We start from the raw sequence: 25,241 nt of genomic DNA on the forward strand, positions 1-25,241 counted from the left end.
GAATTCTCCTTAGTTACACCACACTCAAAGAAACGAAAAATGTACTACTCAATTGCGGGAACTCTGAAAAGAATTTCTAATCAGACATTTTCCTTACATTCTGTATGTTAAATTTAAGTTTAAAATGTGGAAGTAATTTAAAAAGCGGAGTACATTTCACATAGTTGAAGACAGAATGATTGATAATAGACTTCAACTTAAGTAACCACATTTTCTTTTTTTTAAATTGTTCATTTGATATGTAGAAAATGTATCTTCTGGGTATAAAACGATGATGGTTTCTTTGAGTGTGGTGACTCAATATATGAAAGCAGACCGGCAGCGATAGCCTTAGAAAAGCGGTAACAATGGACGGATTGGTGTCTACCACACATTGAAAACCCTATAAACAACGTTTTGTGTCATTTATCAGTGGATTTTATGGCTTGATTTAAGGTGTGCAGGGCCGGAATTCACTTGTTTTTCTTTAATTGGTGAAAAGTACTTTGTGATTAGGAAATACAAATAAAATTGACCTACTTGATTGAAATATTTTCCCTGCTTCTTGGTAAATTGATAAATTGATCTGACAATGTTTATTCCGCGCAAAGTTTTGGGCGAGTTCTAGATCTGTTAGCGCTGGTTCGCAGTTTTCCTTACACGATTTTTCCCACTAATTTATTTATACAAAATTGTTTAATCTATAATCTGCCTAAAATTCAGCGTTCATTGTAACAAATAATTCGATTTGCTCTTTCATATGTATGTACAATAGTCGTCTAGGGAGGCGAGGCGAAAAATACTCTAACGCATCGCATATAAATCGAAAAAACATTTGCATTGCGTTTTCCCCCGCTTAATTTTTGATGAAAACTTAGCAGCGTCAGCACGCCTTTAAATCTAGGTTTCATTTTGCTTAGAAGCTAAAAATAATTGCAATTAGAATTTGAATTTCTGCCTTTGATTTTCGACTCTCGAATGCTTAGCATATACCTAAATACAATACATAGTTCAAGTTTCGCCATCAATTATTGTAAGATAGTTGTTGAGTATTCGTTTATAAATCACATAATTGCTTGATGAATTCCATAAAAATATGCTCCATTGCCACTGTGTGCTGACTGTGGGTTCGGGTGTCGAGCGTGTCCTTGTTGCCTGTCCTTGTTGCTGTGGCTCTGGTGCAATTATTGTAAGGTGCAATCCTAGACACTGAGAGAGTTTTGAGAGGTGAGGGATGACATGCAGGTAGAGATATTGGGATAGGGAGCATATGAGTGGTGCATCGGCGTCGCCGAGTCAAAGGAAAAAAGTATTTCCACTCGCAGTTGAATTATATTAAATGATTTTCCACGCTTTTCCCACACTTCATTTTCAATATCTTCTCAACTTTTATGGGGTTTCCCTTTCCCCTCTTCTTTCACATCCTTATGGTTCCTCCAATGTGCTACTTCTATTGCTACCTTGCAGCTGCCACCAGCAAAACCGCGAAGCTAAGCAGATGCCGCATTAGCGCCTCCGCCTTCGCTGGATGCCGTTGCGCCGTGGCCGTGTTGCAAGCATCCGCATCGCTGCAGCTCTGAAGGCACCCATGCACGTATCTGTAGGGGAGGCGAAAGAGCGGAAAAAGTTGGTGAAAAATGTCGGATAGTGTTAAGCTATCAGTTCCATACACTCAGAAAAAACCACATTATTAGTGTTAAGCATGTTTTATATTTAATGGGCTCCCAAAGTTTCACACTTTTTAGAATTGTGGGCGTGTTTTCTCTGAGTGTAAGATCCACTTCAACGAACCTATTATCGTAGTAAAACTTTCCACAGTGCGACATTCTTATTAACTCGGTGTCTGTGGTAAGGGTGCCGCTGTCCAGGGCACAGCCCCGCACCGTTATCGTTTCGCCGGTGTCATCTGCAGGCAGGGGTAGGAATTATATTAATGTCAAGACCATGCATCCTCGTCCATCATCCGAGAAATTCACTTACCATAATAGCCGGCGATCTTAATGCAGGCCGTGGCCGGGAAGAGGCCGTCGCGGCCCTTGCGACCGCCCATGCAGGGCGACTCGAGAATGGCGGTGGAGTAATTGTTGTGGAACGGATCGTCGCACGCCTTGTTGGCCCCATTATACGAGATGCACTTGAAGCAGTCTATGCAATAGCCTGTCGAATGCGAGACATCAAATTCAATTGCCATCTTCTTATTAATTCGTAGCACTTACCGCTCTTGACGAGCAGGACAAAGAGCAGCAGGGTCAGGCATCCGAGGATTTCCATGATTGAAGTGGGCGCTGCCATTATTCAGGCTTTACGCTTCAGTCGGTCAAAATCACAGAACTCACAGGATAAGACGATAGACGGATGACGGACACACCTCGTGGTTCATTTCGATGCGAATCCTGCAAAGGGAAATTCATCAAAATTAGAAAATGGATTGAAGACTCTCCTATGCTTAAAGGGCTTCTAAAGTTTTTCGATTTCTTTCCGAAAATATCCGGCTCAATGCTTAAAAAGCTCATAAAAAGTTGAACGAAAAATGGTCATAAAAATTATATCCACAATCCGCAGATATGCAATTTCAGCGAGTGACACCGAGAGGGGGTCCCACAGTCACCCAGCCCGAAAGACAGCAAGCCAAGAAAAATTAAAGGCAATAAATTGCACAACGCCATTTCTGACACAATTTCTCCTCTCGTTGGTAGGAGGGGGAGCATTTTTCCATTTCTTTCGGTTTCCCTGCGTGTTCCATATTTTTATTGCCGAAGTGTAAATAATTGCTTTTCAGTCGATTTTCGTGTCGAATGCGCGCCATGTGCTCTCTGTGTTTTTCCTCGTTCCTTTCTTTTCTTTTTTGGGGTCCCTTTTAATGGCCACTTTGATAGCCCAAGGTGTTCTGTTTGGGTCAATCTTTTTTGGGGTTCTTGTTTTTGTTCCTTCGGTCCCCTCCTTGGGAGCGAATTATGACAAATGATTTTGACTTACGGGCTGTAACTGTAGCTAAACTTGGTGGTCGGAATTTATGTGGATAATGCGTGTAGACTGAGTGGATGATTTTAGGATTACGGGTGAGAGCCTTATACAAGAAAGTAACCACTTTCTTCGAGGGTGTAAGCTTTAATAACCCTTGCATATCGATCGATTTCTTATGGCAACTATATGACGGGGTTGGAAATGTTTCATAATGGTAGGGTATCAATCCATCGGTGTCAATCACTGGCTCGTGGCATCAACACAGCCCACAGATATTCTACAGCAGAATTTGAACATTTCCAGAGAATTGTTGTAAAACCTTCGTGTATCAATTTTTATGGGAGATTATGACACTGGCATTTAAGTGTTTCCAAATCCACACGGGTCCACAGGGCATACGAGTAGGTGTAACATCCTGTGCAGCCGCAAAATGCTATGCATTAATTATGTGATTTTGAGTGTCTATCTGTGGATTGGTGTGGCAATCAGAATTACCCACAGACAGCTTTGACTGAGTCTGTCAAACGTTTGACACTTTGAACAGCTCGGAAAATGAAATTATGTTTTGGTATTAAACTCAAGATGAGAGGATTGATGGTTGTTCTACGCTAAGTCATGTAATTAAAAGCAACTGCTGCTTGAAGGTAGATGAAGGTGAAGAGATTTATAATTAAATCGCAAGAATTCCAATCAGCTTATAGGAGTAGTCTACTCTCAGAGTAATAATTATGTGGCACATGTACATCTATTTGCAAATTAACCCCTAAGCAGTCGAACGACCTGCCAAGCTGCTCTGTCTTGGGGGGCCAGAGGGAAGAGAAAGAACAGAGCGGATGTGCTATTCAATGGCAGTGTTGACGGAAACGGAAGTCGATGCCGCCTCCATCCTGCCCCAGTGGCTTCTCGTCTTTTGCCAAATGAATTTTACCTTTTGTTCCTTCTGTTTGCTGTCGTCTTTCAATGCATAGAACTTTACTCTCGGGCTCGTCTGTGGCTAATAAATACCTTATATATGTATATAAAACTTTTCCACTGTCTTCCATATCCAGCCAGAAGTATACTATTGTCCTCGCCTAACTACCTTCAATGTATAGTGAGAACACCGTCTGTTGCTGCTCTTTTGCCAGTACTTAATCAATTGTGTGGCTTCGGCGTGGCTTTGGGGACCAACCCACAATCGAATCAGGAATGAAGGGACCAGCCGGACAGCCAGTCAACTTTCTTTGGCAGCTGCCACATCGTAACTTTTACGACAAGGCAATGCCAACGGCAGTTAGGGAAGAGCAATATTTGTGTGTGGATATGGTGGTGGGTGTGTGTTGTCAAACAATTAAAAGCCCTACGTTGAAAATTGTCGTTTGACAGGACATTTAATAATTCCCCGCGAAATCGCTAGTCAGATCTGCACCGCACCCTCACAATTCTAAACAAAGTTCGTGGCATCTAATCACTTATTCATGGACCAACTTGCCCTGTGGCGAGCATTAAAAATGAAAAATGAACTTAAGGTTGTGCCCAAATCTGCATTTGACAAAGAGCCTGCGCTCAATTGGAGGCCATTAATTTCTTAATCTGCCTGTAAATGGCAACCCAGGCGGAGTGCGAAGGGAGAGAGGCAGACGGAGAGGCTGAGGAAGGCCTCATTAGGCTCTGGGTCAGATTTGATTAAGTGACCAACACCTGGGGGCAAAGCAAGTTTGGCATAAAAAATGAGGTCACCCTTCTCATGGATGCTTACTTTTCATTAAACGGTATCCTAGGATACCAGGCTTGAGAATGATGGTCCTAAGGTCTTACGGTAAGGTCTTAAAGCCTCCAGATAAGCCCCTTTGAATAGTCACTGTACAGGGCGAGAAGTTCTTTGATTTTGTTTCTATTGAATAGGTTTTTTCATGAAGTTCGTATTACTCCGATGTACTCCCGACCTCCACACTCAGGAGCCATTTTCTTCACGTTATTTTGCCTTCACTTGGGTTCCTATTTATTAGTCAAAGAATTTTATATACATTGTTGGACTTAAAACGTTGACAAAGATGACTGCCGCATCAAATGTATGAAGCTAGTAGCTCATAATTTCACATCCCCTTTCAGCTATCGCCATGACATGTGCTTTCAAGGCCAATTAACTTCTAATGACCCTGACTATTTATGGACTGTGATGGACCGAAAACTAAAATGTTCGAGACACACGTAAAGCGATTGGGCATTCGATTTATGTCTTGGGGCGGACATAGGGCTTACATTGATAAGGGTTCCCGATGTGGATATGTGTCCCATGTGAGTGTGGAAATATTTGTCGTTGGGCTTATAGCCATGCTTACCCGTAGTTAAGCTCATAAGCCTTTCCATTTTGCTGATTTTGTTGTTTTAAAGTTTCCAATCAATGAAAAGTCTGGACAACCAAGCCAATTTAAAATCATCTATAGGGGGAACTGGAGCCTTTAAATCTATATAATCCTTTCCCACAGAATACGAGTACGAGGCTTATATTTTAAAGTGGAAAGGCAGCTTATGAAAACACGAATATGAATGGTTTGAACTACCACGTTGATACATCAGACTCGTAGAAATTAAATTTTCTGGCTTCTTCTGGATAACTTTTACCACAAATAAAACTCTCCTTTAAAGTTTTTCAACTTGAGAAAACTTTGCCAGTTCTCCTCCTTCATTTGAAATTTAAATGAGTTCGTTTTGACGGACCAAATTTCACTTAAGTCCAAATAATTTAGGTCAATGGTCAATAAAATTAATTACTTCAGATAAGAATCCAGAATCTAAGTTCGAAATGGCCATTCCTAGAGGGCAAAGCTGCTTAAGACGTTTGGATTTCACCTTGCTCTGAATGCTTCTCGTTTTTCTGCCCTGTCTGGCTAATTGAGACTATAGAATCAATTTTATTGACTTACATTATATACATTTTTGTAATATTTACTTTGTTATCAAACTACTTTCTTTGCGGTTTAGCCATGGAGATCAATGTGTGTGCACTGTTCAATGATTCTCAACCGCAATTGGTTGAACAACAACCAATATCGATGCTCTTCTCGAAGCGTCTGTCACTCAACGCTGCCACTCGCCGTTCATTGTTGTTCGACACTTATTCAGCTCTCAATACCCGTACGCTTCAATGGTCAAAAGCAAAGGGAACAAAGCCCGGCCAGATGGTAAAGGTAACTCTGATACAATCCTTAGCTCTCTCTCTTTTCAGAGCTTAGAAAACACATTTAATTGCTGGTTTACTCTGCTCTTCTGGCTGCTGGTCAACTAAGTTAATGAATTTACTCTTCACTCCAACCATCGCTATTTCAGTGGGGTGTAGGTGGGGTCGGGGAACTGCCTGTTGTTTGTTTTATCCACTTTTACTGGTTTTGGCTTCTTCTGCGGTTTTTAGTTAATAGACAAACAGGAAAACAATGGCCGTGGTAGAAAATGGGGACTATCTCATGCTTCAGAACATTCTTTCCAATTAATGTAATTATTTTCTAAATGTTGATCTTCGCTTTTAGGACGATTTCTTCATTAAATGGAAGTGCGGAATAAACAGCGTAGCTGTAACTAAAATTGACAATTTGACTTTGTTTTAACTTCTGCTCTCGTTTCCCTAACAAGAAACATTTTTAAAATTCTATGAATAACAGAGTTCTATGAATAGTATCCATACATTTAAAGCGGAACAAGTTCTGCGAAATTTCTCTGTCTATGTCTTACTTTCTTTGGTGCCCGAAAGTTTTGCTCAAAGGAGCTCAATCTAAAGTTCGGTTGAGCGTGTGCTGGCATGACTGAATGTCATATTGAATAACTGAGTGAGTTTTCTCTGACAGTCTGGCCACAAACGGAAAGTTCTCCTGCCACAAAAACAAGTTCTAACCAAAAACGGCAATACACTTTATATGGCCACCCTTTGTGTGATGTCCCCCGAAGGGATTTGAAAACTGAAACGTGTGAAGTTCAATGTTTTAATGGTTATCTATGCGGAAAATCCTTTTGTGTGTATGGGAGAACTGAGAGAACTGTGTGGTTTTCTTATAATTCTGAATGCTTACATTCAGTGCACATTCATTTATTTTATTGTGCATACGTCAGCTAAAAATTTTCCATTAAATGAACAACTATATTTCATGCGTGGCAAACAGAATATGCATCTGATCGGTCGGAGAAGCATACCACCTAAACATACATAAAAAAGAATACATTCTGAGTTATTCAATGCATTTCAATGAGAATATACTACCCAGAAAAGTGTGGTAAGAAGGAAAAAGGAAGGAACCACATATGCGACATGTATGTAATCTTGCGCTATGCTCATGGGAGACCTGAAATTTATGCCATAGCTATACATTTCTCTTGCAACAATTTATTACATTTAGAGGCAACATTTTGAGTGCACAACAGAAAACCCGATGAAGCTGAAAACGGATGCTGATGCTTCCTTTCGTACCGAGATTCTGTGGCCCACATAAAAATGCATAAACAATCTCAATCTCTAACAGCTTGCTAAGACATTTCCATGTTAAGTACATAGCTTTCAACTCATATTTTGTAGTTAGTCTGCAAATGTGAATATTAAATTGTCTGCATACGGGGTTAATTAATTTAATACAATTCACTGGCCAATTTTCACAATTTTCGAAATGAATTCACATTATTAATTAGGTAATATAATTACATAATATAATTCTTATAACGAAGAAAAATCTTCTTTGTTCTTTGAAGGTTCTGTTCTGGTTTTAATTATCAAGAAAATTTAAGAAAACAAAATTGCAAAACAAACCTTTAAAAACTTTCTAATTTTTTGTCTCTTCTTTCTTTTCTCCCATTTTCTCTATGGTATATTTTTCAAGGTGCCCAACCAATTTTTCTTAGTTTTTCCTCCTCTTTTTACAAAACATTGCAGCATGCCATAAAGTACGCAACTAGCAAGAGTGCAAAGTTGGAAATTCTCTCTGGAAACAATGTATAAATGTTTCCTCCAGAGCCATTTGGAGCTAAGAAAATTTGCAGTCGAGTTGAATTAAGTCTAAATTTAGCTAGTCGGAATATATTTCTTTTCCACAGTGAAACTACATTGTAAATAAATTAAATTGCATATATGTACGTTGGGGCACATGTAGGACAATAATAGAGGAAGGAGATAAAATAATTGATTAGAAAGGCAACAGCAGGCCACTTGCAGAAGTTACCTTAAAAGCATACATGCAACTTCAGAGCAGAAAACGTGAAATGGAAAGAAGATTAATCGTATTATGTGCCTATTTACGACTCTCCAAAGAAATTTATGAGAATTTATTTTATTCAAGAGCCACACCCATCTCTTTATAACAGATAGTTCTCAAAAGATTATGATAATATTCCATTTTCCATCTTATTCTTTTGCATACTTTACAAAAAAGGAGAACCAATTAAAGGAATTCAATTTGTCTTAGTACAGAAATAAAAAAAAAATAATTAAGGCGTACGCTGAACAAGTAATGGACTTGTTGAAATTCATCTGCAGAACGGAGGGGATTGGAAAGCAGAAGGAGAAACTGCCACGGAATTATGAAATGCCGTTGAAAATGCAGAAAGTTGTTGCTATTTAAGTGAAACTTTTCCGTGAAACTTTTCCAAAGAAGATGTCGGTGCTAAAGTTTTTCAATACGCGGACCTGCTAAAAACAATCCGAAGCGAATTCAGTCAAGGGGATAATGGCTTGAAGAAGAAATTAAAGAGGTTTAAGTTGAAAAATTTATATATGTACATGTATATATCAGAGTCCGAGTGTAGCAAGCGGCTGCCAAGGACACAAAAAACACAACAATTTATGATAAGCCAATAAAAGTAATTGAAAAAATCATCAATATGAACAGAAACTCCACGCAGGCAGTCAATGGCCAATGGCACTTGGAGTAATGAACCTGAGGATGTCGATGTCCTCGCCCTCAACCTCATCAGGGTCGTAGTCGTAGCCAACGCCTTCATCGATTGAAGTCGGGAAAATCGAAGAGAAATCGATGCCACCACAAACAGAGGTACTACCATGTTGTTTATGGAAGTACATATAGAAGCCGCAATAAAAAGCGAGACGACCATAAAAAGGGCAACAGGAATTTATATAAAAAGGAAGCCAGGAAGTCGTTGGTGACGGAGCCTTCAGGCCTCCTCCATTTGTTTTGGGAAAAGGTTTGAAATAAATAATACATGGAGCTATGTGTTTCCATTCTCACGACAAGGCGAGGGCGTGGCTGCTATGCGGCAAAAAATACAAATAAATATTGCATAAGCGATTGATGTTTGACTTACGCGTACGTCTGAAATTTCATAAAAGGGGTTACATCAATCAAAAGGTATTGCTCCACACAAATGTATATCAAAGGACATTGGGAAATTGTCTTGGTATGCTTTGATGGGACATTAAAGGTGCCATGAACTGAATAACTCTGTACATGTATTTCACATTTGCTTTGGTCGCTTTATGGCAGCGGAATATCATCCTATAAAAAGTCCGCAATTTATTACTTGTTTAGAGAGGTAAAAGTACTCTTAATGCCGCATAATTTTTCTAGAGATTCCTTTCCTTTATTCAGAATTATTTTGGCACCAGATTTAACAACGTCAGGTTTCCCCCACTTGACTTTCCATCACACTTGAGGCTCATTTTCTCTGCCACAAAAACTTGAGAGCGTCAAATTTCACAGCTTTCCTGCTCTTGGGGGCTTACCTAAATTTTCTTTTATGTCTGGGTTTTGTTTATTATATAAATTTCATTTAATTGATTGTCCGATTTTTTGTAAAATCGCAGAAAATTATTAAAAGCATACTGCAAAATATTTAAGCCACATAAACAAATATTGCAAATTACTATATTTCACACAAGTAATTAATTTTTCCCGACTTGTTATGCAAAAAATGATGGTATAAAAACTTATATCAAACACAAATATTAATTAACAAAAGCCACATCAGGGATTATTGTAATTATGTATAAAAATGGGACCTTAACGGTACCTAAAAAGCCATGAAATTAATTTCTGTGGAGTGACCTTTTTTACTCACACCTTCAGCTGCCTGTGAGAATTGTGTACAGGAGCACCGTCTCCTGGGCCTTGGATAGACAAGGAATTTTATGGCAAAAAGTCAGCGACCACAGCAAAAGTTAAACTCCACTCTCCCTCCTTTTTTCTGGTTCCTGGCACTCGACAAAGTTTGATTAAAAAGCCGTCAACAGAGCAACTCATCCTGCAACAGGACAGATTGGATTGGCAGTCAGGACATTGGGTTTGTTTCGGGCACGTAGCTGGCTGAGAGGAGTTTTCAATCTGAGTGCAACTCTTGATGCTGCTGCGGCTGTTCGGATGATTGAATGGAATGTAAATGGGTTACATTTTGGGAGTTTGCCGGTGGTAGACAGTGCCCTATAAGATCCAATCCTTTCGCTCTAACTACTCCACTAAGTCCCCATTCATCATGTTTTGTAGAGATTCAACCAAGCTGTAGTCTTACAAACAAAAGAAAACATAAGGGAATGAGCAAAAATGTATTACAATTGATGGAATACGATATATTTTTCACTCCATTTTTATAAATACTCGTATATAGGTTGTTTAGTGGTCTGATTACTTTTTGGATGTCTCAGAGTTATTTCCTCTCTCGGGACTGATGAGTCACATATTCTTCTATTGTATATTTAAAGTGTGAGAAAAACATTTATATCGTCAGGTCATTAATGTCATCCATAGAATTCACAGCACGAAAACATTCCGACTTCATCCACATTCAGCATATGTTCTTATTTACTGATTATTTTTCATTCAAGTTCATTTATTTATACCAAAGACTTTCGAATAATATTTACTTAAACCAAACGAAAACAATGCAAAATTCAAAGTGAACCAAAACACTAAACAGAAGTGGCCTAGAAATGAGTAAAACGGCACAGGCGCAAGCTAATAAAAATCCCATAAATTTGCATAATTATTCAAGCAAAATTTCATTAGCACTCGAATGGCAGAGACCTTGAGAGGAGGTGGAGCCTGGAGGAGTTAGCAGTGTACAAAGGATTTCAATAATTGTGCGACACTTTGTTGGAATTAGCTGGAAATGTTAATGGGGGGATTTCCATTTGTGCCACCTTCCTACACTTGTAAATATTATTTTTAAGGTCCGTAATTTCTTCAATACTTTTTAGTACCACGATAAATCATAAGTACACAAGGCGGAATGAAAAATTACGTGAGAAAGGAGAAGGAAGTGTTTGCAATATCCCTAAATTAAAGGGCGTGAGCATACACAAAACCCATCCGCCAACGGAAGCAATCTACACAAATTTTAAAGCAATGATGCCAACTGAGTCTTTCCGCTGCCATTTCCTTAAGATCTTGCCTCTGGCGATGTCGTTTCATCTGCGGAGAAAATTACGAGGAGGTAGTGCGAAATTTCATCAACCCTTTGTTCATTTTATGCAAACTCCAAAAACCCGGAAATTTAAAAATAAAAGAAAAAACCAAGGGCATTTACCTGGCAGCATTTCAATAATGGCAGGTCTGGCCACTTAATTCCGGTGGACGTACTTGATTTTCCCTAAAAAATTCTATATCTTCAGCAATTTTTCATTTCTGATGAGGCACTTCCGTAGCCTAAAGGCAAATGAGTTTGTTACAGGATAGAGAGCCAAAGACTTAATCCAAACGCTGCAATGGCTGCTAAGTGTACCATGTTCTTCATCGCCTTATTAATGATGGTAATTTAGGTTCACATTATTCATTGTCCCTGTTTTGTAACACCTGAAGGAATTGCCAGAGAAGGAAATAAAGTTGTCAGCAAGTGACGACTTTACATCCACTTAGGTGAACCTAAGATTGGCTAACAGAACAGAGTTTTCTTAGTTTTGTTTTATTGCCGTCTTTCTTCATAGTGACAGGTACACTGCCCCGTGTAACTAACACTCTGAAATTGGCTTAGTGACTTGAGCTTTATGGCCAGAACGTGCTCACAAATGGCCAGGCAACGAAGAGGGTAAAGAGATAATGAAAGTGGCAGCCAATTAGAGTCAAACTAAACGATCTTTAACTGCAAATTGGGGTGTAAAGGCTACCTTCCAAGGGAAGCTAAGCCACAAGACATGAAATAAGTCCAGGACAGAAAGCTAAAAGTTGAAAACTGCTCTGGAAAGGCAGATGGAAAACAGACAACGAAATAAAACGATACTGTGGCTAAACAAAAAAATAGCAGCGAAAGCCATAAACCAACAAAACAACAGCGAAACAATGAATGGCCAAACTTTTGGAGAGAGCTGAATGATGGAAGCTGGTTGGAGAAAGTTTACTATGCTAGTTTAAAAATTTAAACAAAAGCCAGACCAGACCGAAAAGGAAAATGGGTCTGTTCCCCTGAGAACTGGTATCCAACAACGAAAAATAAACTAACAGAACACAGAACACATAACACAGAGCAAACAGCAAAAAACTACAACAAGCATCAGCTGCAAAATGGGAAAGTTTCGTGGGAAGGAGGAGGAGGGTCGAAGAGACCAGACCCCATAGAGCGTCCTGTGAAATTGCTTGCCAGGCACTTTCCCCATCATCTGTGTGCTGGTGGGTGTAATGTAGTTTTCAAAGGCGATTTTATTATTATTTTCCCAAGCATCTGTCTCCCGTATTCACTTTGGGTTGAGTAAAATTAATGAGCTGACCAGACAAACAGCTGCTTTGTGGTCTCTTTGAAGTGGTCTAGCAGTTGACTTTAAATTAAGTTTAAGTACAGGATAATTCTGATTAATTGATTAAATAAAGTGCAAACAAGTTTACGACTTATTAATGGCATCAATGAAGAAATTTCAGGATGGGAAGGGTTAAACGTTACTCAAAAGTCAACCATATGAAGCACCTTTATATTGAGGCGTGAATGAAAAAAACACAACCCATTTTGCACGTCATTAGTCTTACAGTGCAACATAGTCGGTTTTCCCATTTCCCATTTCTGTTTCTCTGTTTGCTTTGACACTTTTTCTTTTGTTGACATAACAGAATGGGCAGGATGGGCGGTTGGCAACCGAGGAAAACTTTAGCCTCACTTTCATGCTTATGTTTGTTCTTCCCCGAGAAATGTGGCGAATTTGCCAAAAAGGCGTTAGATTATACCAACAAATGACACCATGTTCTATGTCCTGGCAGCAATTCTTCGGCAAACTGTTGAAATTTCCTTTCTGAAATATATTACATTTTCTGCTTCGATTTGTAGTAAATACTAATAAACTTGCAATTTATACTAGAAATCCAAGTGCTATGGGGTCTGGGCACATTTTTGTCTATCTCTGAAGAAACAAATAATCCAGCTTCCATCAGATATAATATATATATTATACTATTCAACTTAAGATCTCGCCTTATATGGTATACAGTCCCTTGCGATTTAATTAAAAAACCTGCATTGTTTTCCTTTTGTCTTATATGTTCACCAAATGCCCCAGTAAAGGCTTGGCCGTGGTCCATTTCCCTGATGAAAAGTAACTTTTTTGTGGGTCAAACTGGGGAAAAACAAAGCCCAAGCCAACATCGATTAGCCCAAGCAACACGTACTCCATTTTTATTGAATTGGACGCCGGAGAGCCAAGTTACAGGGGAGAGAAATGAATGGGGAAGTGAGACAGAAAGCCAGAATGCCAGAAACGATTACTAAAGCAAACAAAGTAAGAAAAAAGAAAAGGGACGAAGAGAAATCCGAAAAGGCAGAGAGGAAAAAACGAGTATGAGAAAAGAAAAAAGAAAAGTGAAGCTGAAATGTAAATCGACAGCAATCAAAAGATTATATTTGTGTATCTAACTAGATGATCTTTGATCTCCCCTTGCAGAAAATGAGCTCTCCCTAATGGGAACAAATGCTTCTTCATAAAGTTAAGGGAAACTTCTTAGCTGTTTGACAAACGGAGTACCATATGCTTTGTCTCTGGGATCCATTCAGACCATGTCAAGGTATCATTAATAAAGGCAGTGCAGATGTCTGACAGAGTCCAGCAGTTGACATTCCTCTGCTTGATGTCCGCTCATATATTTATTACAAATCTTGGCCAGTGTGTGTTGGGTTCTATCAAAGTCTTTGAGTAATGGCTAGAAATTTGCAGACAATAAACTCGAATGTCAAGACTGGGGCCTGGACTCTTACATGACCCTACAAGGAAGGGGTTAAAAGACGAAAACCTAAGTTTTATACGAGTGTTGAAGTATATACATGTTTTGCATTTCAAAGTAGCCACAAAATAAAATACCTTCAAGTATGTAATTTCCTGAATTTTGTTCTCTTGAATGTAAATTTTGTCTAGAATGGGTTATATTTTTTATCCATTTAGAAATCATCAGGGCATATAAGGCCACTGTCTTAAAGCAGTATAGGATCGACCAAGAGGTACGACTCTAAAAAAGTCATTTAACAGTGCATGGAATATCATATCAGAAGACCAGAGCCGCCTGAAAAAGTGACAACATTAACAGAAGGAATATTTTCAGGCCTGAGGAATCTTTATAGCTCAAGTGATTTGCATGTGAAAGCCCCAACGCATGTCCTGAGAGGAGAGGATATTGCCAGAAGGCAGCAACAGGAGAGGTCTTATAGTGCTAAGCCAGGCCACCACAGGACACAACGAAATCGCTGCAGGACGTCATAAAATATGTAAATTACGGAGTAGTCAATGCTAGGAACTTAAGGTACCGCATTCTATGCAAACTGTTCCATCAAACGGGAAACTCGCGTTTGTTGTGTATACACGACGTGTGGGAAAGAGCCACACCATGGCAAAAAGGGAAAAGGAAAGGCCATAAATTTTCCGGCCAAGAAAGTCAAAATTATAATTTACTTCCGCAGCATACAAAAAAATAAAAAAAAAACACCGCATTCCTCAACCACTGATTGTTATTGTTTTTGCGGGTTAGCAAAATTCAAATTTCATTACGAGCAAAAGGAAAACTTGAATTGTGTTAAGGGAGGAGGGTGCATAAAGACAATAAAATATACGACAAGAAAATGATATGCATGAGTTTTTCTTTGCCATTTCGAAACAAGTTTACCACTTCGCCGACGGCATTTGGCAAAAAGTTTTCCTTGGATCTTAGAACCGCTCAGAAAACAGAGACAGATACAAATTTCATTGCGAAACACCCGTATTTCTTTAAAAATTTTCATACATATATTTGCCTTTAGCTTTCACTTTATCTAATTATACTTCGAAATATATGCTCCCATTTACAGGAAAATTTTATTGGGCTATAAGCTTCAGTTCTTATTATTATTATTATTAAAAGATGGAGAAGTGCAAAAATATATGTTTTAAAGACAAGTTTCAACCTGTTGAATTCGCCTGCTTTTCTGTCTGTCTCTTTTGTCATTGGGAATGTAGAATCGATAGAAATATGCACACAAAAGTTTAAGGGCTCAACACCTACCAAACTCCTCAAACAATTCAATTCGATACGAGTGTGTGACAGTTCCGTAAGGATTTCATATTCAATCTGACACCGATCAATGATGTCAATTTTCCACCTGAGCAGCGCAAAGAAGGTGGAAAACATGAAAATCCAATTGCTGTCGAGAAACAAACTCAAACATTCAGCATGGAAATCCTTTTTAAGATCCTCAACCAATTCCTTGCCAGAGGGAGCGAGTGGCAAAGCTCTGGCAAATTGTTTTTCAATTTTTTCGGCTGTTCAAATGTTAAAAGGTTTCTTGGTCTAGTCAGTCCATTATCCTTCGAAGGTGACGTTTTTTGTGTGAGGGGAATAGGACCGGATGGCTGAACAGTTTTTGTGGTTTTCCATTTAGAGTATCAGTTTTTTAATTGTGGCGACCAATAAATAAGGCAGATTGGTTCCAATGGAAACGGAGAACACCTGCGGTATAGGGATTTTCCATAGAAAATGCTTTTAAGCATTGTATTTTATGTATTGGCCGCCAGCATAGTAGCTTGAGTTACTTATCCTGCATCTGGCACCGTAGATAAGTCAAACGAAAAGATAACTTTCTCAAATTTAAGTCTCCAGTTGGATGACATTGCAGAAACACACACACATACACACAGGATGCGGAACATAAATTTCAAAGCATGGCCCATGGAGGATGGCTAACGTACTGACAGAATGACAGACTGACGCAATGACAGTTGCATGGAGCAACAAACGATTCATGCATTCCTTCGAGCTGTCTTGACACTGAGAAATGGGTGTCTGGATGTGGGTTGCATGGTACATGAGTCGTCCTTATGTCAGACTCCTTTCTTCTTCTTCGTGAACAAGCAACATCATCATTATGGATAGAGACAGGCGGCAGCAGCTGGTCCCCAAGCAGGATTCCAGCCATTTCTTGAGCCCTGCCCTCCTTTATCTCTCTCTGCCCCGAAGCGCATATGTTAAGCTGAAAAAGTGGCAGACACGTTGAAACTATTGTGGAAATCAGCGTGTTTCCGTCTTCGTTCTTTGGATTCTGTTCTCGATTTTAATGCTGATGAACGCCAAAGGTGTTTCTGGTGCGGCTGTCACCACTTACTTGACATCTATCTGTAGAATTTTTCGAATCTGATTCCTGCGGGTCCTGAAGGCGATTGAAAGAGGTAAAACAAAAGAAAAGGTGGTTTGTGGTGGCACCTAGATGTCAGCAATATATCAATTAAATAAGCAACACCTTAAGTATATATAAAGACTACATATTTTTTTTTAATTGCTGGTATGAACATAGAGAGGATTTGCTGTAATTTATGAACATAACCTTATTGATGTAACCTTTATTTGAATAAAGTTTACAAATATTCCATCTAACGATATGCAAATAGATCTGAGAGCTTGAATCTATTGACAGCATGACAGCAATTGTATATAATGCAAATCTGATTCGAAACAAAAACAAGAGCTCTTTCTTTTCGAATGAACTGTGGGAGAGGAGAGAAATGTGCCAAATGTTGTCTGGCTGTCATCCCAGTTCAGCATTTCAGCAAATTGGCTTTATATGACAGCCAAATGTGTATGTAATTATTCCTGTCGACTGCCGAAATGGATGGGGCGGGACCTTGGTCAGTCTTGGTCGGAAAAGTGCCCCCAACAATTATTATGATGGTGGCTAAGCCTCACACACACGAATACTTTAGGGTCACGCGTGTGTACTAAAAGTGGACTTGGGGTTCGCTATGCTACGTGACTGTTGGTAATTTTCGCTCACACTGCGTATACGTAATATGGTGGCACCTCATACTAAACATGTCCTGATGCACCTCTAACGCACGACATTTGCGAGTGGTTCTCCATTCAGGTTCCACATGGGATTTCTGGCGGCTTGTGTTCTCTCTCTGCCTACCGTTTCATCGCGTTTATCCATATTATTATGGCGTTTATGTGGCTCCCCCCTCAGTTTTTCTGGTAACACAAATGTTGCCAGGTTACAGGTTCTTTTGTTGTTTTCCCTCCGTTTCGGTATTGTTTTATTTTTGTTTTTTATTACCCTTTTATTGTTATTTCTGGTATATAAGTTCGCTCTATATAACTTTAGCTAACGCTCTGTATAAAACAACAATACTCATTAAAGTTTGAAATAGAGTTTGGGGTAATATACAAATATTTTATATTTATATATTATATTTGTTACCTCCCCCCACACGGTCTCACTAGCATCAATTTTTTTGGTTAGTTTGGGTAACTTTTGAGTCTTAGGAAGCCATTGGAAATAATTGAGTGAAGTTGTATAAATTCCATATAATCATCTGTTTGAACATATGGCTGTTATCTTAGCAAACTATTGAGGTATTTATATAATATTCATTGAGTACACGTGCCGTGCACGTGTTTACGCAAATACTCACTGTAATTTTTAATTTATTTTAACTAAATTCTATAATTGATTAAAACGCTCAAATCTCCGTTGCAGCTGTTTTTCTTATACATTTACGTATTTTCGGATTTTAGAATTCACTTGATTTTGATAGTAATTCACATCACAAGGAAGTTAATGGGAATATAAAAAAGATTTGTATTATAGAGGAGCCACTCGACTTCGTTTTACTTTACGATTTTCATTTGAATTTTCCATCATAGGTTATTACTCGTATGTTCATTGCGGAGCGGGTCGATTTTTTTTCGTTAAAATATAGCACACGCGAGTAATTGTGGGTGAAAGGCCTAAAGCGCCTCGCTCCTTGGATAGTAAAAAGGTCGGTAAAAATAAAAGGCGCTAGGAGCTCTGCTCTCTGTATGAATGTGTGAATGAATGGTATATATGAATGACTGTGTAAAGGTGCTTTAACTTAAATTTATGGAACAAGCGAGAGTAAAAGTGCTAGGGAACACAATTTATCTTTTTAGTCTCCGTTCATTTACTTTCGGATTCCTACAATTTCAATGCAGTGCCTTTTTTAATTTTATTTTTTTCCGAATAGAATTTTATATTTTGTTCCACATACACGTGTCGCCTTACGCAGCTCTTTACGTAGTTCAGCCACGTGGCGTATTGTTCTGTTCCGTGCTGTGCCTCTCCGTTGCGTTGCTCATGAAAGCCGCATAATGACTGAAGTCTCATCGGGCTGTCGACTGATTTCAGTTGGGGCAGAGACTATGGCAGAGGCAGCTCTGCTAACTGCGACGCACGCGGTGGGAGTCTGCGCAGGAAAAGCCGTGAAAATGAAAACAAATTTAACACGCCAATGGTGCCAGAGGTATGAAACGAAGTCCAAAGTGTTGCTGTTTATACCTGAAAGTAAAGGAAACCCAAGTTTTAGTTTTAATAGTATATACAATTTATAAATATTAGGGAAATTCAAATTATAAATGCATATTAATGTGGATACTCGTGGCAAAATGACTGTCGATAATCAACTGTTGGTTTCCAAAAATGATCTCAATAATTTGTGCAATACGGTCAACTTTTGATTACACTATGGAACTTAATTGAGTGCAGAGTTTTTATTTTTACTTTTCGTGCATTGTTTGGCTTTGATTTTTTTCTGTTTCCTCCTATTTTTAACTTTTGCTGTTTACATGGTGGAAAATACATTTGATGTGCTCACTGTACCCGAACAGCTATGTACAAGCTACAATCACTTTAAAGTTAAGGAATTCAGAAGAATATGAATTACGCACAATATGCTCATGAAATGATTCTGCATTGTACATAAAAAGACACCTGCTGCCTTCATGCATTCATTTAAGGCATTCATTAGGTTGTTAACTATTCCACTTCTATTGTGTTGAATTTAGATGATTGATTGCAAAAACCAGACCCCTAAATTCAAGTTAACTCTGAAATATAAGAAATCAAAGGCTGCTCACCTCCATTCATTCGCCTTTTTAAGGATTTGTACCTTTTACAGAATTATCCAACTTATTTAACCAGCAAGCATCAATAGGAAACTCGTGTTTCCACCTCATTGGTTTGTGACTGTTGCTTCTAAGGTGAGAAATCACCATCATTCATCAGTGTCAGATTGAATATAAAAACCTTTCTGTTCAACCACACAAAAAATTGTGTTTCCTTGAGACCCTCTCAATAAATAATTTGACAGAAAGGTTGAGATTTCTGATGATTGGATGTACCCCCGCTATTGTAACTTTTAACTTGTATTGTAAGTAGAATTTAGAGCCGAAGATTAGCTTTTAAATATGCCAAAGGCAGAGCTAGTGAAAAATGCCTTCTGAGAAAATCTTAAATTATGGCCTATATTGTGCGATGTCCAAATTAGTTACCGCTTTTTAAATCTGAATTTATTTATTCTCTTTTCTTATAGCTTCTGACAGTTTATTGCGATGTTCCCAATGCTTTTTTCCCTCGTACAACTAATGCCGCCCTGAATATACCTTTTTCCACATTTCCAGAATCCAGAAAGGAGTCTATTGACACCGTACATAGGAATAATTTAATTATATCCCTCTAAGGAATTTTTCAGCTTCGTATATTTATATGCAAGACAGACGGAAAGGATATTTCAGGCATATCCCTTCCATTATTATCCTCGCCCGCTAAATTATTCAGCAATTATTCCGAATAGTAAACGATATTTTAAATATTAAAATGGTTCGTCGTTATGACGGTGAACTGCGGCTACAACTATTTGTACTCTGCCAGCTGGCACGAATCCATTTTTCCATTCCTCTTCCATCCATCCATTTCCGCCACAATTACAGCTACATTGTGTGGTGGCCGTTTGCCAGATGTTGCCACAATCATGAAGCGTAATAAAAGTCCCAGACAGACTGTACTTGGGACCATTCCTGGCATAATGAGACATAACAAAGGTTCTTTTTGTTTGCTCGAGATACGCCTTATTGGCTGCTAACAGGACAATTGCTGGAGGACATTTTCAAACACTTGGTATGCCAGACAGCCAAAAAGATTCACAATCTTAAAGCAAACTGAGAACCAGTTGCGCACTCATCTGGTTTGTATCGATTTCTGAGTGCGGACGATATCGCTAGCTCAAGGGTATCAAAAGTGATTTGCAATACTTCTTTAATTTTGTATTACTAAATATATCCTTAATAGTAACCCAATCTAATCCAATTTAATTTAAACCAAATGGCGATGGGGCATCGAAGACTCCCTTAAGATCTATGTCACCTCTTTTTTTAGCTTCAAATTGTTTTAAGAATTCTGTACTGATGAATGTAAACATACATATGAATAAATATTTAATGAATCAATGGAATACAATCATCAATTTGAGTTTTAATTATCTACAGTGTTTTGTTTTTTTTTTCATGATTTTAGTGGCTACTGTTTGTTTTTACTTCGCCCACTTCTGCATTATTCCTTTTTCAGAATTCAGAATAAAAATTTAGTGGGAAGTGTTTTCTAGCAAAAGGAAATAGGGCAGTGACGTGGAAAAACATTGGAATAAACTGGAAGTGCTTTTATTAATTAAATAACGCACTCTGATTTCTACCAATCATTTATGGATCATAAATAACATTAAATCTAAACATTAACGCTAACCATCTCCCAAGCATTTTCATTATTAATGGAAAACAAGAAATTAATAAGAAAAACATCTGGCGAAAATGTTATTCCATAACCCCCTAGAACTATTCATGAATGGTACCGAATGGTCCAGAGCATATGAGGAAAGTTACTCACGAGTATATGCGCCTTATGGGAAATATTCTGCTTTAATTTGTTTTAAGCCACCAGATCATTTCATAAGGACGAAAGAATAATTGGCTTACTGCCTGCAGACACAGTCAAAAGACTGGAGAAAACGTAAGTGCCACTTAATGAATACGTTAAAGTAAAGTCTTAAAGTTCTGTTATATTTCTGTATTTTTAAAATAGTCTGGCTTTCGTAAATGAAATGTTCGTCAAATGTGTGTCTCAAATATCCTAGTCAGCAATATGCCATTTCCATAGACGTAAAGTTTGGTTTCGTGTGTGCACCGGACAGGCGATGTGACACAGGATGAAGTGACCAGCACAGATTAAAAACAGAATTTTGTTGTTTTTATTTTAACGATGGCTTATTCAAAATGCCATGGAACACATACCCACACCGGTGGGTTATATAACTGACCAGCAACAGCAGAAGCCGTAACTTGAATAGAAGGCCAATCACCAGATCCTGGTTGTTTTCATTAAAACCAGCTTATTCTTCGCTTCCTGTCACGCAGAGTCACAAAAATTAAATGAAAATTCCCTTTGGCAACCGCAGTTGAAAATTATAGTTTTATACAATTTATTCATTTGTAGCATTGTCGATGATGTGGTGGAAATATGTCCTCGTTGTCAGAATAAGCCAATAAACAATTTAAGAGAGATGTGAGATGCTCTGAAGGGGTAACATAATTAGTACCCACTTTTGCCTATTTTTAATTAAACCACATAATACCATAGGTAATATGATAAAGCCTTGAAAAAGGATTAACATGTGATGAGCCACTCAGCCGCAAAGAATCCAGAGCTCTAATCTCTCCACAACACTTGTCGCATAAGCTTCCGGGAAACGTGTGTAAAGGATTTCCACGACATTTTAATATTTGTAACATGAAAATGAAGCCAGCAGAAAAGAGGCTACCCGCAGTCTGTCGTCCTTCCGTTGTGTCTATCTCAGGTGACAAGAGGCAAACTTTGTTTTAACAGCCACACATCTGGCTCAACACGCCCGACAAAAAAGCCACATTAACATTTGGTGTCGGCCTCCTAATCTGGGTACTAAACACCTGCTTATGCGCATTATTTTCAAAATTGAAATTTTTAAATCTTAATATTCTGCTGCAGACACTCTTTTTGGACTCTTATCATTGGGAATTAAATAGCAAAAGTTTTCATTTATGTCTGTGTTCAGTACTACTGTGGGTAAAATTATTGAAACACAAATTAAAATTCAAAGAGGTTAATAAACAATTTTGTTAGCATCTTTGATGGAATTCAATAATGATTATGGTTAGTAAAACATGTTAAAAAAACTTGAAACTTAAGAATTTTTAGAAGCTCAATATCGAATTCCGCCAAAAATCCTTCAAAACAGAATATAATTCATTTATTTTCACATGCAACTGTTGAGTTTAAAAATCATTCCGGTCTGATGGAGGAAAATTCATGTACCCCAGAGTTGCAGAACTTTATGAAAAGCACTCTTTTTATTACCACTGACTGGGGCAATACCCGTATTCCAGCTGACCGAATCCAAAGAGGGAGGACTTTAGTACCAGAGAAATGCTCCAACAATTATTAAAATGGCTTTTATTACATACATGCAACACACACACATATAGCTGCACACAAAGAAATGGGGGTTGAATACGTGACTGTTGGTAATTTGTCTGTGTGCACACTGCGTATACGTAATGTGGAGCATACAAACGCCAGGAATTTGAAACTGCCTTGGCCTCATGGAGGGTCTCTACCGGGTTCCCCTTCTGCCACAGTCCCTCCTCTCATTGTCGATTCATATATGCTAATGTTGGCTGCCTTTTGCCTTGTGGTCTTCTTTTATTCTTTATTATGCTTTTAATTATTTCTTTCTTTCCGTGCTTTTATGCACATTTCATTATTTTCATTAAATACGACAACTATGGTGTCCCTTAGAACGCATTCAGCTGCACGGGAAGCACGGTTGGAGTTACACACTGCCATGTGTAAATTATAAGCCAGAAATTGTATTCAGAAAGTTTTACAAATTCTTCAATTCATAACCAGAAAGGTGCATCTTAATACGAGGTATGTGAAGAATATTTCCCACTCGTGTCATGACCACACTTTTATACAAGTTCCACGGTTCTTTTCGAGGCTCGACGTGTGAAATGGGGAATTCGAGCTGGTTATTTCCCAGTCATTCAGGACTGGAGTGGAGGACTGGTGTGACATATGTCAGTGCTGATAGGGACACAGACAAATGCCTCCGTCGACGCGACGGGGAAAAAGCAAGCACGGAATATGTCAAGTGGATGGTGACAATAGAACAAACTACTTTCGCTGCCATCACAATCATCATCATATTTAACACAAGCAGCCTGCCAGAGGTGTGGAAGGAAATATGAGATATATATTCGAGGCTGCTGCTGCTTTGGCTGTGTGGCGTCGAATGCAGATGATGTCTTTTTCTGAAGAAAATAAATAATCGCACATTTCTCTATGTCAATCATTCTTCCCGCCTGAGAAAAAGAATCATATGCGGGTTTCTATATATATTATACCATCGTGTTTCTTCTTTCTTCAAGTGACTTAAGTTTTCCATTCGGGAAATCGAAATAGAGCCTCTAATCTCTTAAAAATACGTATCTTAAGTCTTTTAGAAATAGGTGTATTTTTTATTTTTGTACCTTGCGACTGTAGCTTTTTTCGTAAGAAGATTAAAGATTAAGCATGAAAACAGATCTGGCAAAAACTTTTGCGTTTATGCTCTTATGCTCTGGCATAAACATTGTAATCGTCAGTGGGAGTTCCATTACCGATTCGGCAATAAAATGTAATTAGGATGCCAACACACACGCAATTCCAGAGCGACATCGACATATTTATGGCCGATGCCTGTTGGAAACATGTTCAAGGAGTACTTCAGAAGGAAGGTTAGCAGTTTTTGACACTAACGACAGAACAAGAGTCTCTGGTGAAGAAGCAGTTGGGTAACTCTCGCCCTTCCCCCTAGTGCTGTTTGAATAATTGACATATTTTAGTGAGCTTATCGCAATTAAAAACATAGCTAGTGCGCCATGAATGGCGGGGGACAGGTAATTAAAAGATAAATATTATTTTATTAAAACTTATTCAATGCTTCTGAAAAAATACCCTACAAATTGAAAATCAAGATCTCACTATTACTCTAAAAGTTTAGGGAAATGGACAAAATGGAAAGGCTTAGGATCTTTAAGATGGGAATGAATGCAATTTGGAGACAGAAAGCAAGTCAATTCGATTTGGGGAGAAAGAGTGTGTTTCAAAGGATATAATACATTTTGCAATGCATTTACTAAAGTTGCTACGTACATTTGATTGACTACATAGAGTGAAGTGCAGTACGCCAAGGGGTTTCAGCAATACCGTTTGACAGTGACCGAAATTCGTATCAAGACTTTAAAGTACTCAACTGCCGACCCATTCCCCAGCGGAAATTGGAGTGCACGCAGTGGAGGTTGTGCCTGTCTATCAGTCTGTGTATCGGGCCACGTCCCACTTGTCTGTTTGTCAGTTTTCCTCTATTGCAATTCCCTCATCCACGCTGCTTTGATGCGCCTTTTGCCCGCGTAATTGTGCGTAGCAACAAAACCAATAGGCAACACCCAAAACAACCACTAACGCAGTCCGTTGAAGCACTTTCCCGCACATCGGGAAATTGCTTGTTTCCTCTGCAAAGAGTTGGACGGGAAATCGACATTCAAATTGCCATGGGATTTTTTCAACTGATTTGCCGGAACTTCGTGCTTTTAAACAGGGCAGCATTTTTTACGTAATCGGATATCCACACAATCAATACAATATCTCTTTTTGACTAAGTGGTATCACTTAACAATCAATTTACAAGATTCGTAAGCTCGAGAATTCACAGAAATCCTTGCTGATTCCAATTAGTTTATATACCTATAATTAGGTTCTGCAAACATGGTTTAATATTGTTAAAGTTTATTTTTATATTATTGTATAACCTACTTATTAAAGAGTAGTGTGCACTACATTTTAATGAACTTAAAATGGTTTGGCCAGGCAACAAGACTAATGAAATCAGTTCTAGTTAAAGGGTCACAGAACTGGACACTTCTCTTGTTTTCTGCTTTCAGTCGGCTGTTGCTGCATACACTGTGTAATGACTAATCGAATGTGTATTATTTTATATATCAAGACAAGATCAACATCATCATACATCATACAAAGAA

The 25,241-nt window shown here is 38.5% G+C and overlaps 1 protein-coding gene across 5 annotated transcripts in view; it reads right to left on the reverse strand.

The window, feature by feature from the left end:
• Positions 1-55: 55 nt before the first annotated feature.
• Positions 56-25,241, reverse strand: part of LOC108156597 — a 37,723-nt gene continuing 12,537 nt past the window's right edge. The window contains exons 2-7 of one of the 5 annotated variants that reach the window (XM_033388788.1): positions 18,350-18,636; positions 17,753-17,861; positions 2,196-2,372; positions 1,960-2,136; positions 1,771-1,885; positions 56-1,577 (exon numbers count right to left, since the gene is read on the reverse strand). In XM_033388788.1, coding sequence (XP_033244679.1) covers positions 1,436-1,577; positions 1,771-1,885; positions 1,960-2,136; positions 2,196-2,271 — 510 coding nt within the window. In that variant the 5' untranslated portion in view covers positions 2,272-2,372; positions 17,753-17,861; positions 18,350-18,636 and the 3' untranslated portion in view covers positions 56-1,435. Of the gene's footprint in view, positions 1,578-1,770; positions 1,886-1,959; positions 2,137-2,195; positions 2,373-2,955; positions 4,070-17,752; positions 17,862-18,349; positions 18,637-25,241 lie in introns of those variants that run through there. The other 4 variants (XM_033388789.1, XM_017288139.2, XM_033388790.1 and 1 more) reach the window with 4 other exon arrangements.

The sequence above is a fragment of the Drosophila miranda genome, chromosome 2, assembly GCF_003369915.1.
Source record: "Drosophila miranda strain MSH22 chromosome 2, D.miranda_PacBio2.1, whole genome shotgun sequence".
Taxonomy (NCBI): Eukaryota; Metazoa; Arthropoda; class Insecta; order Diptera; family Drosophilidae; genus Drosophila; species Drosophila miranda.